Source organism: Gracilinanus agilis, chromosome 3 (genome assembly GCF_016433145.1).
Source record: "Gracilinanus agilis isolate LMUSP501 chromosome 3, AgileGrace, whole genome shotgun sequence".
Lineage (NCBI taxonomy): Eukaryota > Metazoa > Chordata > Mammalia > Didelphimorphia > Didelphidae > Gracilinanus > Gracilinanus agilis.
The window spans coordinates 3,104,307-3,119,547 of record NC_058132.1 but is presented as its reverse complement, the minus strand read 5'-3'; the positions used below and the strand labels follow the sequence as shown (position 1 = coordinate 3,119,547).

At 45.3% G+C, this 15,241-nt stretch overlaps 1 protein-coding gene across 1 annotated transcript; it reads left to right on the top strand.

Annotated features, from left to right (window-relative positions):
• The first annotated feature begins 546 nt into the window (after positions 1-546).
• On the top strand, positions 547-13,419 carry LOC123239337 (zinc finger protein 260-like). Its single transcript, XM_044666615.1, has 8 exons — positions 547-618; positions 1,206-1,332; positions 2,379-2,558; positions 4,953-5,978; positions 6,063-6,105; positions 6,190-6,693; positions 10,886-11,011; positions 13,341-13,419. Exons 1-8 carry the CDS (start codon positions 547-549, stop codon positions 13,417-13,419), a joined length of 2,157 nt encoding a protein of 718 aa, XP_044522550.1.
• The last annotated feature ends 1,822 nt before the right edge of the window (positions 13,420-15,241 follow it).

The window sequence follows — 15,241 nt, the reverse complement described above, 5'->3', positions numbered from 1 at the left end:
CAATTCACTGAGTCACCCAACTGCCCTTAACAGTAGACTTTTGTAACAAAGATTTTCTTTTTCCATCTTTCTCAAGGGACACGGAAGGGAAAGAAGGTGGATTTTCATTGGCTGGAAAAAAAATTTAACTTTAAGAAATTCATCTACTCCTAATCGTGAAGAATCTGCTCTTGTTTTCTTCAAAGTCTTTAATAGTATGAACCGTCATAGTCGCGTCAGTTGTCCATTTTGAGTTTGTTATGATATATGGTGTTCGGTACTGGTCTGACTGTTGTTTCTTCCAAACTGCTTTGCAAGTTTTCCTACAATTCTTCTCCAGAAGGGCCCGCTTTCCCAGGTCATTTCTGTATCCCCTGAGTATCTTGGATTCATTATGTCCATAACAGTAACTGAAGCTCCTCTTCTGAGCTCTCCAGTCCAAGCAGATGCCCCTTTTCTGGGCAGGATTTGGGTGAGTGAGTAAAGGGGGTTGTGTGATAATGTAGCCAAAGGAGTTCTGATGCTGGAAAGGCCTCCTTCAGGGCTCCCGTCTGGTCCGCAGGTCTGATGCCTAATCACTCTGCCCAAGAGGGGAGCCCTAAGGAGGCTGGAGCCGGAGCCCTGCAGGCCAGATCCCAGGTGAGTGGCAGTCTTCTCTCTCCATAAGTCTGGCCCTTTCCCACAGCCCAGACATGCTCGCTCCCAGAGTTCTCACATGTGGCGGTCACGGGGTGATGAGGCGCCATCTTCCTTGCTTGTAGATGTCAGCAAAGGAGCATAGATGTCATCCAATAAGGGATGGTCCAGCTTCCTCCCTTTACTCTGAAGGCCAAGGCGGGAAGGACTGAAGTTGGGACTGGAACCAGCCAACCTAGCCTAGGGAAAAGGGCTAGCTTTGGGGCTAGATCTAGGAGATGCCTTCAGATCCTTCAGTTTTGCATGGAGAACCTTTGTCTAAGCAGGTTGCTTCCTTGGGACCTCATTTCCTCACTTATGATTGATTGGACTGGATGACCACTGAGGTCCCTTCCAACTCTGATCCCTCTGGTCCCAGCTCTCTCAGACTGCCCTTACTGGGAAGTCCTCTGTTCCCCTCCCTCTCTCAAGAATGTCTTCTGGTCCATTTTGTGTCCCTTCTGGGCCCTTCCTCCAGTGCCTACACCCCCCCTCTGCCCCTAGAGGCTGTGTAAGCCCCTGGACCAGCAGGGGTGTGCTTGGTGTTTCAGGAAACAGTGGCCTTCCGGGATGTAGCTTTGGACTTCACCTGGGAGGAGTGGAGATGCTTGAGTCTTGCTCAGAGGGAGCTCTACAGAGATGTGATGCTAGAGAACTACAGGAACCTGGTCTCCCTGGGTAAGGATGCCCCTTCTGGGAATCAGGACTGCCTATGTAGAGACGTAGATTGAAGTATGTGGAAAATGGACTATTCCCTAGCAAGTTGTAAAACTGTAGAATGGTGGCACTTCTGGGGCCCTTGGGAGTCATTCACACCAACTTGTTCACTTTATAGTGAAGAAAACTGGCCCAGAGTGGGAAAATGACTTGTCCAGGGTCATCCTGCAGAGGATTAGCAGACAGGGAACTTAAGTTGAGGTCTCTGCAACCCCAGCCCAGAGCATTTTCTAATTTACTGCATTGCCTCTCCCGTCTCACCGGTTTAAAAATACATCTGACCAACCTCCTTTTTCTGGTTCTCAATCCAGTGTTCCTCACAGTCTGTAAGGAGGCAACAAGTGCTTCCTTGGTGCCAGGCCCTATGCTAAGACCCAGGAATACAAGTACAAGTAAAAAGGGCATTCTCTGCCCTCACGGAGCTTACACTTCTAATGAGAAACTAGTCCATAGGAGAGTGGTTTCAGGGGAGAGAAGAGAAGGTGCAGTCAGAAGCACAGCCAGGAGTTGACTAAAGGATGGCTGGCCTAAGCCATCCCCAGAATGGAAGCCTCTGGTAGGAACTCTCCAATGGAAGAAGCAGGGAGACATTTTCTAGGGTGAGAAGGCTCCAGGAGATGAGAACAGTTCTAGATGAGAAGGCAACTGCGTCCTGAGAGGAAATCTGTTATGTCAGAAGCACAGCCAGGAGGGAAAATGAGCTCATTTTACATGTGCGGAAACTCAGACCCAAAGAGGTCTGGACTTCCTTGACACTGGAGATGCTGAAGCGGAGACCAGACCAGATGGCTAGCTGGGAGGAATGCTGCCCAAGAAATGTTTTGGGGGAATGAGCACGTCCTGGTTTTGGGGAGAGGTTAGGCAGTCTGAAATGAGATCCTTTTGAGTCACAAGATTATCTATTTCTTTGGAGGATCATCCAGTTGGGTAGCTCTAGTCCTAGTCTTGGGGGTTGTCTGCTGCTGTAGCCTCCCTATAAACCTATCTCGTTTCTCCACTTGGAGCAGGACTTCTTGGCCCCAAGCCAGACCTCATCTCCTGGTTGGAACAAAGGGAAGAGCCTGAGATCTGGGATCCCCTGGGATGGGCTGCAGGAGGCACCTGTTCTTGTGAAGGAGGAGCCAGGGGATGGAGCCACTCTACTCCTCACTTATGTGCCGCTGTCTTTGGGGCATTAGATGGTGCAGGTAGGTGTATGGAGGGCAAGAGGGACCCTGGAATGATTTTCCCAACAGCCTCTTCTGTTCTCTGAAGTTAGGGCTGCCCTAAGATAGGAGTCCTTAACCTGGCCTCTCTGAATTTATTTGAAAAAATATTTTGATAGTTGTCTTTTTAAACTAATATTTTATTTGAAAAAATATTTTGATAGTTGTCTTTTTAAACTAATATTTTATTTCCTCCCAATTACATATAAAAACAATTAAAAAAAATTTTTTAAATTTTGAGTTCCAAATTCTTACCTTCCTCTTCCCCTCCCCCCTCCCTGAGACAGTAGCCATTGGATTTGGATTTTCGATGTGGAATTATGTAAAATAGTTTTCCATGTTGCTGTCTTTTGATATAATTGGGTTCCTTCAGAATCCTATCTATTTAATTTTATGCATTTAAAACCATGATTTTGAGGAGTTGCTAGACCACAGTACCCAGGGGTTCCAAGGACAAGAATCCCTAAGAGCTCACTCTGTCTAAAGAGCAAGGCCATATTTGAATGTACACCCAGAGTATATTGACATGCATATGTCAGCAAATTATTTAGTGCCTCAGTTTCTCCATCTGTCAAATGAGGGCATGGCCAAATGATCCTTCTGACATGTGTCACTGACTCAATCTCTAACTCACTGATCCTTGTCCCTGCTCAGTCTTTGATACAAAGTGTGATGTTGAAGAAATGATTCTCATCCCTGAGCCTTGGGCTCCTCTTCTGAAAAATGTGGGGTTTGAATGAGATGATCCCTGAAATGTAGGAGCCAAGAATTAGCCCAACTGTTTTCTGTACCCCAGGCTCCTTTAAAGGAAAGCCTGTTCCCCTCCTGCCTTCTTCAGTCAGGTCCCTTAAACCTCCAGGTAGCTTCCCCTTCCTGCTGCTACCACTCCTCAATTGGCCCCCTTTCCATTCACTCTGGGTGACTAGGACATGTGGCCTTTTTTCCAGGGTCATTGTCACCATCCAGAAATTTCCTCCTTCCTCGAAAAAGGGATCCAAACATATTCAGACAGACAGCAGAGGACAGAGAACACAGAAGGAGGAGCTCAGACACCTGGGTTCTTGTCTTAGATCTGTTACAAATTCAAGTTATGGCTTCAGGGAACTCAAATCAACTCTTGGAGCATCCAGCTCCCCATCTATAAAATGAGAGGCTCAGATACCATTCCATTTCTAAAGGGCTGAAAGCTCAATGAATGCAGAGAACCAAGAGAATCCAAGAACTAGAAGTGACCTCAGAGACCATCTAGCCCACTCGATTTCCCTGCATAATCAGTTGTCAGTCTAGCCATGGGTCAGTCAAGCTGTTCACACCTCCAGATGTTGGGGTGAACCCTCACCCTCCAAAGGAGTCAATTCCACTTTTAGATAGCTTGGACCATTAGGCAACATCTTCTTCTATCATGCCCAGAGAAGCTTTTGGATAACTTTCACCAATCATTTCTAGTTCTGTTGTCTGGGTCTGAGGAGAACAAAGTCAAAACCTTCCTCTTGATGGTCCTTAAGATCACTCTTGTTACCCTGTCAAGTTTGTACTTTCTTGACCCTATTCAGCCTTTCCATCCTCATATATCTCATATGAACTCAAGGCCCTTCATCAACCCGGTGACTTTCTTCCCTCTGCTGTCCCGCATTTCCCCATCATTGTTAAACTGTGGTCTTCTTAGCTGAATATACAGCTTCAGTTGGATTTTGGCTAAGGCAGGGTATGAGGAGGTGTCACTTCCATTGCTTTGGGTGCTGGACCTCCCTTAATGCTTTCTAGTGTTGCCTTAGTTTTCTCAGCTTCTTCTCTGGGCTAGGAAGATTTGTGATTCCAAGTAAGGGTCAAATTCATCTTTTATCTCACTTAATTCTGATTATTTTCATTCCTAATTTATTTCAGTTTGGGATTCTAAGCTGAAGAACCAAAAGTCACCTCAAAAACAGGATGTGGGACCACCAGAGACATTAGGGGAAAGACTCGACCGAAATGTTCTCCAGAGCTCCATATTTGGAGGGAATCCTGCCCAGGAGATCCCATTGTGGAAGCAAACAGGAAGCACTCCAAAGGAGACTCCAAGGAAATTCAAGAAATTGACTTTCTTCCACAATAAAGCTCCCAGGGTGCAGATAGACCAGGACTGTATCAATGTTGGAAAAAGTTTTAGTCAGAGCCTTTGTCGGCTCAAGAGATCATGGAATAATGATGAATGTCAGAATCTCCCGGCCCTTATTCAACATCAGAGAGGAAACAAGCAAGAAAAATCTTGGGATTGTGGGGAGTTGGGGAAAACTTTTAGTCAGGATGAACCTGCTAAGGGAATTCCTATTGAAGAGGAGCCTTTCAAAAGTAGTGAGTGTAAGATGCTCAGGATAAGTTCACACCCTACTCAAGATCAGCTAATGCAGATGGAAGCTAAACTGTTTAAATGTAAGGACTGTGAAAAGATCTTCTCCAGCCACACATGCCTTATTAATCATAAAAGGATTCATTGTAGACATAAACTCTTTGAATATGAGGAATGTAGGAAGGCCGTCAAGCAAAGCTCACCTCTTGTTCAACACCAGAGAGTTCGTAGTGAAGAAAAACCTTATAAATGTAAGGAATGTGGAAAGGCCTTCAGACACAACTCAGTCCTTGTTCAACATCAGAACATTCACTCTGGAGAGAAACCGTATCAGTGTAAGGAATGTGGGACAGCCTTCAGCCAGAAGTCATACCTTACCAAACATCAGAGTATTCACACTGGAGAGAAACCTTATCAATGTAAGGAGTGCGGGGCAGCCTTTAGACAAAGGTCATACCTAACTAAACATCATAGAATTCACACTGGAGAGAAACCTTATCTGTGTAAGGAATGTGGGGCGGCCTTCAGCCAAAAGTCATACCTAACTAAACATCAAAAAATTCATACTGGAGAGAGACCTTATCCATGTAAGGAGTGTGGAGCAGCCTTCAGGCAGAAGTCACATCTCAAACAGCATCAGAGAATTCATGCTGGAGAGAAACCTTACCCATGTAAGGAGTGTGGGACTGCCTTCAGTCAGAGGTCATACCTTACTAAACACCAGAGAATTCACACTGGAGAGAAGCCTTATTCATGTAATGAATGTGGGATAGCCTTCAGCCAGAGGTCATACCTTACTAAACATCAGAGAATTCACACAGGAGAAAGACCTTATCAGTGTAAGGAATGTGGAGCAGCATTTAGGCAGCGGTCACACCTCATTCATCATCAGAGAATTCATACTGGAGAGAAGCCTTACAAATGTGGGGAATGTGGGAAGGCTTTTAGGCAGAACTCAGTCCTTGTCCAACACCAGAGCATTCATGCTGAAGAGAAACCTTATCAGTGTAAGGGATGTGGGAAAGCTTTCAATTGCAAATCACACCTCACTCGACACCAGAAAATTCATACGGGTGAGAAACCTTATGAATGTTCTAAATGCGGGAAGGCCTTTAGTCGGAGTCTAACCCTCATTGCACATCAGAACATTCACACAGGAGAGAAGCCTTATAAATGTCAGGAGTGTGGGAAGGCCTTCAGGCACAACTCAGGTCTTACTCAACACCAGGGAGTTCATACTGAAGAGAAATCATACCAGTGTAAGGACTGTGGGACCATCTTTAGCCAGAAGTCATACCTTGCCATACATCAGAGAATTCACACTGGAGAGAAACCTTATCAATGTAAGGAATGTGGGACTGCATTTAGGCAGAGATCACATCTCATTCAACACCAGAGAATTCATACTGGAGAAAAACCTTATAAATGCAGGGAATGTGGAAAAGCCTTTAGGCAGAACTCTGTCTTTATTCAGCACAGGAAGGTTCATACTGAAGAAAAACCGTATCAGTGCAAAGAATGTGGGAAGTCCTTTAGGCAAAACTCAGTCCTTGTTCAACATCAGAGAATTCATACTGAAGAAAAACCTTTTCAATGCAAGGAATGTGGGAAGGTCTTCAGGCAGTACTCAGTCCTTGTTCACCATCAGAGAATTCACACTGGAGAAAAACCTTATGAGTGTATCAGATGTGGGAAGGCCTTCATCCGGAGATCAGACCTGATTTCCCATCAGCTGATTCACACTGGAGAGAAACCATATAAATGTAGGGAATGTGGGAAAGCCTTCAGGCAGAATTCAGTTCTTATTCAACATCAAAGAATTCACACAGGTGAAAAACCTTATCACTGTAAGGAATGTGGGACAGCATTTAGGAAGAGGTCATACCTCATTCAGCATCAGAGAATTCATACTGGAGAGAAGCCTTATAAATGTAAGGAATGTGAGAAGGTTTTTAGCAACTGTTCAGCCCTTTATAACCATGAAAGAATTCATAAAGGAGTGAAGTCCTATGAATGTAAGTAATATGAAAGCGTATTCAGACAGATCAAAGTCTTTACACACCATAAGAAATTCTTACTAGAGACTATGGATGTGAAGTATACAGAAAATCCTTCATTCAGGACTCAAATCTTTACATTTTAGAGAAAACTCTGGATGACATGAATGTATGAAGACCTTTAGTCAGAGAATTCTTCCTGTACTGGAGAAAGTCTTCAACTTCCTGAAGGGGAAGTCTCATTAAGGTCTCACTAAACCCTAAGAATACACTGACTGGAAAAAGCCTTTGGCTAGAGATCTACTATATTTCACCCTCAGCAAACTCATCCTGGAGGAAATTTCTACAAGTATAAAAAATGTGGGAAAAATGTGACTGGTCATACCTAAATCTAGTTCTTCTTGGCCTTAAAATAGCATGGAATACTGCAAATAAAGGAAACGAAAAATAAAGAAGAGGGAAAAGAGAGGAAATATTCATAGTAAAAATCTGAAATACCAGCAAAGAAGTGGAAGAAATGAGTAAATTAAAAAAGAGCTCAATGGCATGGCCTAAAGTGATGACTCCAGAAGAATCAACTAATCAGTATTTATTCATTGTTTGCTATGAATGAAGCAAAGTGCTGGGAGCTGGAGATACCAAGACAGAAATGTCTGTTTCTGCTATCAGGGAGGATATTCTAGCAGGAGAAAGGAGGGAGATGATACATACATATCTGCATACATATATACATACTAAAGTACAGACATACATACAGACATCTATATATACAAAACAACCACAGGGTGATGGGAGTAGGGATGGGGCAGGCAAGGCATCCCCAGCTGAGAGGATCAGGAAAGGTTCCCTCCAGAAGGCAGGATTTGATCTGAGTCTTGAATGAAATAGGAATTCTAAGAAGCAGATGAGAAATATATTCCAGGCTATGGGGCAAAGCCAGTGCAAAGGTTTGGAGAGAGGAAATGGGGAAGAATACAATGTCTTGGTAACAACAACTAGACTCACTGTAGTAAGAATTAAACTGCCTCAAGGCTCCCAGAGTAATTGAGTTTATTTTCAAGTTAAAGAGGGAATGTAGAGCTTTTTTAAAAAGCTTTTGAAAAAACTGACAGATTTGGCTTCTTGGAATAGAAGGTGTAATCTCATAAAGCAGTGGATACTCTGAAAAGAGAATATATAGGACCTTCAGGGACAATCATTTAGTCAATCAGCAAGTAATTTTAAACACTTGGTATGTGCCAGATACTTTGTGGGTGTGGGAGATACAAATATAAATAACAATCCCTGCCCACTAGAAGCTAATATCCTAATGGAGGAAACAAGTATATGTTTAGAGTGTGTGTGTGTGTGTGTGTGTGTGCGCACGCGCACAGTGAATAAATACAAATATAAGATATTTAAGATATTTAAATATAAGGTAGCTTGCGAAGAAGGGAAGTTAGATAAGGAAAGGCAGAAGACAAGGCTTGAGCTGGATCTTAAAGGAAGGGAAGGACTCTTAAGAGGCAGAAATGAGGAAAGAATGCCTCTAGGGAAGGGACACTGGCAGGGCAAAGGCAAAAAGATTGGAGATGCATTGCAGATGGCGTGCAATGTGTGAGGGGGAGAGAAGGCAACTTTGGCCTGCAACCCTTAGGAAAAGGAGGAATGTATGATGAAGCCAGGAAGGGCCCATGTTGTAAACCACTTAACAGCTTACCCAAGAGTCAATGTTTTATATTAGAGGTGAGAGGAAGTCAATGGAGTTGGCGTTTGTGGCCAGATCAGGATGTCAGGAAAATAACTTTCTCGGCAGGGTGTAGAGATGGATTGAGGTGATGATAATGGAAGACTTTTGATATAATCTATGCAAGAGATGAGGAGGACCTGAACTAAGATGGTAGCTGGGAATGGAGAGAAGTCAGATCTGAGAGGATGTTGTAAAGGTAGACATGGCAGGAATTGTAGGCGAGGGGGATGCCAAAGTTGAGAACCCAGGCACCTGGAAGGATGGTGAGACATGAGCTCAGGTTTGGGCTTGTGGAGTTTAAGGTGTCTCTAGGACATCCACTTTGAGACTGCCCAGTGGGCAAGGTGATGCACAATGTATATGTATGGTCAAGTGGAAACATTTGTGTCCTGTGTTTATGTGTACATATGGAGATATGTGTATGTATGTGGAAACATGCATGTCTCTACATGTATCAATTCCTACAACATATACATGTGTGTATATGTATATGTATACATACACAGACAAATTATGTATCTATTGACCATATGCATAGAGATGATAGTTAAGCCTATGGAGCTGCTGGGGTTATTGGAAGACTATTGAGGATCTGTACAGTAAAGATGACCCTGGAAAAGAGAGTGAGGCTGACAACTTTGTGCAATTCTGCCTCACCTAAATCCAACTCGCATGTAAGACCTCACCTTCACGATGTCATTGGACCCTTTTAAAAACAGGACAAACAACAGGAGAGAGAAGACGAGAGCCTAGGGCAGAGACTTAGGGGATGAACACCCACAGCTGGGAGGATTAACATGGATGATGAGCCGCAGAGGAGATGGAGGGGTGGTCAGATCACCACAGTGGGAAGAGAACCCAGAGAAAGTAGTGTCACAGAAAGCCAGAGGAGGAAGTGGCCAGGAAGAAAGGGTGGCCAACAGGGCAAGGTGAGGGCTGAAGAGAAGGTGGGATTCACTGGAAGGAAGGTGAGTGGTTGTTATTGATTCCTCTAAATCTTTTGTATTCTGCAACTATTCTTGGCTTGTCCTTGAGAGAGAGAGTATGTGTATTTGAGGAGGGCAGTGCATGTTTGTTTTTTCTCCAAGAGGACCTTGCCTCTAATTTCACAGAAAAAATTGAAATGATTCTTTGTGAGCTCCCTTTTCCTGTTCCTCATATCTGCAATTTCTTGATGTCCTCTAATGCCATCTTCTTTACCTCCAGTCTCTCATGAAGAGTTGGCACCCTTTTCTTTGCCAGAAACAAGCTTGCAATCTTCCTCGGCCTTCTCCAGAGGAGAATCCCCCCAAATCACCCTTTGTTCCCTAGTTATTTTCTCCATCTCCTGGTTCCTTCCCTACTGCTTAAGACATACCCAAGTCTCCCTCATCCTGAAAAATTTCCCTAGGCTCCACCAGCTGCCCAAGCTGGCATCCAAAATGTCTCCTCTCTTCCTTAGTCATCTCGTAAAGCTTGTCTACACTCACTGTTCCAGCTGATTAATTTCTCAGCCTTTTATAGCCTGCATTTCTGGCCCCATCAGATCTCTCTGATATTATCAGTGATCTCTTAATTGCCACATCTAATGGCATCTTCTCAGGACTCCTGTTCTTGGCGTTGATGACTTCCTTCTCTGGCTGGATACTTCCTTGGCTTTGGATTTTCGTGACAATGGACTCTTTCGCTTAATAATAACAATAGTTGGCCTGTATATAGCACTTGAAGGCTTGCAAAGTGATTTTCAGTCATTATGTCATTTGACTGTCATTCATTTCAAGATGTCGAAAGGAGTGTCCTTCCACTGCTGTATTCGGACCCTTGTTTCTCTTGAGCCTCTCTCTCCATGACCTTGTCAGCTCCCTTGGGCTTAATTATCATCCAGCCCTGTTTGGATTGTTCTCACATCTCTGCTTTCTACCCTGATTTATCTCTCTGGAACTCCATTCCTGCATCACCCACTGTCTGTGGGACCCACATTCCTCGTGGAAAACTCAAATTGATCATGTCCTAGGCAGAAACCATCGACTTCATCCCTCCTCCCCTTACCCCTCTCTGAACTTGCCTGGTACCATGATCCTTGCAGTAACCCTCAGTGCCCCACTGAACTCATCATTCACACTCACCCCCCAATCCAAGCTTCCAGGGTCTTTTGGACCAGCCCCTTCTCTCCCTTACATAGTCCCCACCCTAATCTGACTCAAACTCTCTCACCAGGATGATTGTGATTGTCACCTGCTTGGTCTTGTTGCCTTCAATCTCTCCCTAATCCAAGGTGTGTTCTACAGGACAGGAATTGCGTCACTCTTGTCTTCAGTAACCTCCAGTGGCTCCTCATGACCACGGAGATCAAGTTCAAGACCCCCATTTGGAGTGCAAAGATTGTTATGCCTTGGTCTCGGTATGCCTTGGTCTCGGTGTCCCTTTCTGGTCTTCTTACACTTTCATCCCTCCTGCACTCTGTGACCCAACCCACCCAGGCCAAGTGCCTTCTTGCTGTTCTTCATGTACAGCAGTCTGCCTCCCATCTCCATGTATCTGTCCTGGCACTGCATAGAGGCCAGGCTCCCCAATCCTGAAGTGTGCTCCCTCCCTGCTCACAGAATCCCTTAGAAGCCCTGGTTTCCTTCAAAACTTAGCTGAAGCACCACCTTCTCCATAAGGCCCTTTGCCATTTCCCCCAGCTCCCCAGATGCTAGTTCTTCTCATCCCCCATTGCCTCACCTCTAATTTGTATTTACCTGTATATATACCCTGCTCTGCCTCCTTCTGTTTAGAGGCAGCCAGGTGGCACAGTAGAAAGAGTACTGGACCTGAAGTCAGGAAGACCTGAATTCAAATACAGCCTTGATGCATAATAGCCGTGTAACCCTGGCAAAGTCATTTCACTTCTGTCTGCCTCAGTTTCCTCATCTGTAAAATGAGGATAACAACAGCTTCTACCTCCCAGGGTAGTTATGAGGCTCATATTTGTAAAATGCTTAGCATAGTGCCTGGCCCTTAGTAGATGCTGAATAAATGCTTATTCCCTTCCTTCTCCCAAGCTCCTCGAGGACAGGGCTGTTCTGCTTTTGTGTTTATGTGCCCAGTGCCTGGTACCCAGGAGGCACGTAATAAAGCTTTGTTGATTCATTTCTTGCTTCCTCTTGCCTGAGCTAAAAAGGCTATCCTGAATCTGCTATTACACACACAGCACTCAAGTGCTTACTAGGGACTCCCTTCATTTGGGGAAGTCTGCTCATGACGTACATTCTCTGGTAGGCTCAGGGGACCCAATGAACCCAGAGTGCCGAGTGGGGGCTGGAGGAGCCAGTGAGATTGGCTAAGTAGCCCTCAAGAAACAGCCTGATCTGTGTAAACCAAGACTGGGATCTGATTCAGTCATGCTTGGTACTGTAGAACTGAGCTGGACCCATGGGAGGGGGACTGTAAAGGGGGGCCAGAGATGAAAAAGAGAAGATCCCAAACTGGGACAGAGCAGTCTCCTCGCTGAGGTGGGGGAGAGGAATGTGGAGACTGGACAGGGGAGGTGGGACAAAAGCTGCCCTTGGGCAGACTCCCTACCTCAAGCTCCCCTAGACCTGGTAGCCTTGGAAGCGGTGCCACATGCCACCAGCATCTGGATGAGCAAGGAAAGTTCTTGGCCATTCCTACCGACTGCTGCCAACCATTCTGTATCACTGTATGGGTACCTCGAACATGTCTGGTATTGGGATTTTCCAAGAGTCACCTTGGGAAGAGTGGCCAATCTTGGCTTGCTAGACTAGAAAACACTGGGATTCCTTGAGTCCATGCCCTCTTATCTTTTCACTGGAGGCAGTTCCCTTAAACTGTAGCCAAGTTACTTAGAGATAAATGGAATTCCCTTAGTATTCTCCGAGTTCCTCTTAACTTAAAAACCTGTTTGCTTACTCAGTTTATCATTGAAGACTTCTTACCGATTGTCTGTTCCCCAGTTTTCTTTGTGAATTACTGCCTGCCACAGTCTTGCCTGAAATCCCCAAACTGAGATAGTCTCCATTTCTCAAACGTACGATTGTTTTCTGCCAGGCTGTCTAGTTCTTTTCTGCCCCCATAATCCTCAGGACCTGGACCATCCAAACTCCCCTAGATCCCACCTGTCTGAGGTAGGCCCTCTGAGAGATGTAGCTATAGAGCTCAGGTGGTGAGACCTCAGAGCAAGAAGAGTCCTGGGGTTCTTGAGCCCCTTAGACACCTTAGAAGCTGGCTGGGAGCCTGAGTGAGCCCCTGAGGCAGGAAGAGCTGGGACCAGTGAGCCTGGCACAGCTATATCCTGGAGGAATCCACTTTTCATGATGTTGTTAAATGTTTTGTTCCATTCTGTATTCTGGGAATGTCTAGTTTTGTTCCAGTCTCAAGGCTCCCCACCCCCCAAAGCCTTCCCTCTTCCCAACATCCCTCTCAAGGTTAAGGGTATCACTATCATCCTAATCCCTCAGGGTCACATGTCTAAGCCATCTTTGATTCTTCACCTATACTCACTCCACATAACCAGTGCTTTGTCATTTCTGCCTTCACAACATTCCTCCAGTAGCCTCCCACCCTTATCCCCTTATGCCTGGACTATTGCAACAGTTATTGGGGCCAGAGGTCTGCCTTCCCCACATCTCTCCCTGCTCTACTCCATCCTCCATTCAGCCCCCAAAGTGATTTTCCTAAAAGACAGATTACTCCCTACTCAGACTTCACTGACTCCCTATCGCTTTCAGAATCAAGCATAACTTCCCCATGGGCCATTTGGAGCTCTTCAAAGCTGGCCTCTTCCTACCTTTTTGGGCTTTCATGTGACCCCCTCCACAGCTCTACATTCCAGAGCATCCTGGCTATTTCTTGCACATACAACAAGCGGCCATCTCTTACTCCCATCCCTTTGCCTGAACTGTTCCTCCTGCCTGGAGTGCTCTCCTTCCTCACCTCTGCCTCTTCAGTGTGCCGACTTTCTTCCAGACTCAACTTGAATCTGATTCAGTGCAGGGATATTTCCTGGCTCCCATCCCTATTTCTCCAGCATTCATGATTTTCCCTCTCTGACGACCTTCCATCCACTCTCCATCTTAGACAGATAGATTGTCCCATTAGAATGGGTGGTTCTTGGGAGCAGGCAAGGGTTTTTTTCTGGCAGTTTTTATTTCAGTGCCTAACAGAGAGTGCTTGTTGATTGACTGATTGGCCTGGGTTTCAATCAGGCCTGAACCTGAATGTCAGAGGCCCACAGTTGGTATTGGATTCCCATTAATCCTCTGGAGGGCTGCGCTGAGATACTTGATAGAAAGCTAAGGAGATCTAAGCTCAAGGAACCCCAGCCCTCCTGTGATCTGGCTGTAAACAATAAGAAATGAAAAACCTCAGAAATATCCAAAGTTCTGTGTGGGGCTCTTTTTCTTCTGGGTATGGCCATAAAGCTTGCTTCTCGACTCTTAGAGAGCAAATGCTGATAAAGGTAAGAATTGGCATGGCTGGAGAAGTTGATCAGTTCCCCTTTCTAATGAATATTTCAAGCCCACAAGTTATGCCAACTCCTGTGCCTCCTGGAGAGAGGAAAAGGATCTCCTGGAAAATAACAAATGATGGGGAATTCCTGAATCCAGGACTCTGGGATGGTGAGAAGAGGGCTGTGCTCACTGACCTGGACCTCAAGGAGCAGTCCAGTCCTGAAACAATGTGGAGAAGGGAAACCTGAACTTGGCTGTCCGCCATGACTAGGAGTGATTTCGATGGCTCTGGTCCAGAGGAAGAGCATCATCCTTTCAGGGTCAGCTCATACTTTTTGACATCATCCTGGTCTTGTCCCAAACCCCACCCCCATCTAATCAGGTGCCAGTGCTGGCAACCTGACCCTTTAGCATATCTCTCCCATCCAGTCCCTTCTCCCCATTCACACAGCTACTCCTTTAGGTTAGGACTTCATCACCTCTCACTTAGATTATTGTAGCAGCTTCTTAGCTGGGCTCCCTGCTTCAACCAAGTCCCTCTGCACTGCAGGCCATCTACTTGCCAGAGTCATTTGACTAATCTCTGATATTGTGGGGTGCTAGAGGTGAACCCCTGAGGTTCGGGAAGGGTACCTTTTGCAAGAATGTAAGACTGGTGGGAGGGAATTTAATAGACCCTAAAAAATATAAGAGGGGTATGGGAAGGGGGGTAGAAGGGGAAGTAAACTGAGGGGGAGGGTAGGGGGGACTGATTAAAAGCAAACCACTGGTTTAAAAGGAAATAGTAAAAGAAGAAAGGGCAGAACTAGGAGAAGGATTCAAAATGTTGGGGAATATATAGCTGGTAACAATAATTCTAAATGTGAATGGGATGAACTCGCTCATAAAATGGAAACAAATAGCAGAGTGGATAATAAAAGACCAAAATCCTACCATATGGGGGCAGCTGGGTAGCTCAGTGGATTGAGAGCCAGGCCTAGAGACAGGAGGTCCTAGGTTCAAATCCGGCCTCAGACACTTCCCAGCTGTGTGACCCTGGGCAAGTCACTTGACCCCCATTGCCTGCCCTTACCAATCTTCCACCTATAAGTCAATACACAGAAGTTAAGGGTTTAAAATTTAAAAAAAAAATCCTACCATACGTTATCTACAAGGAACACACGAGGCAGATAGACACA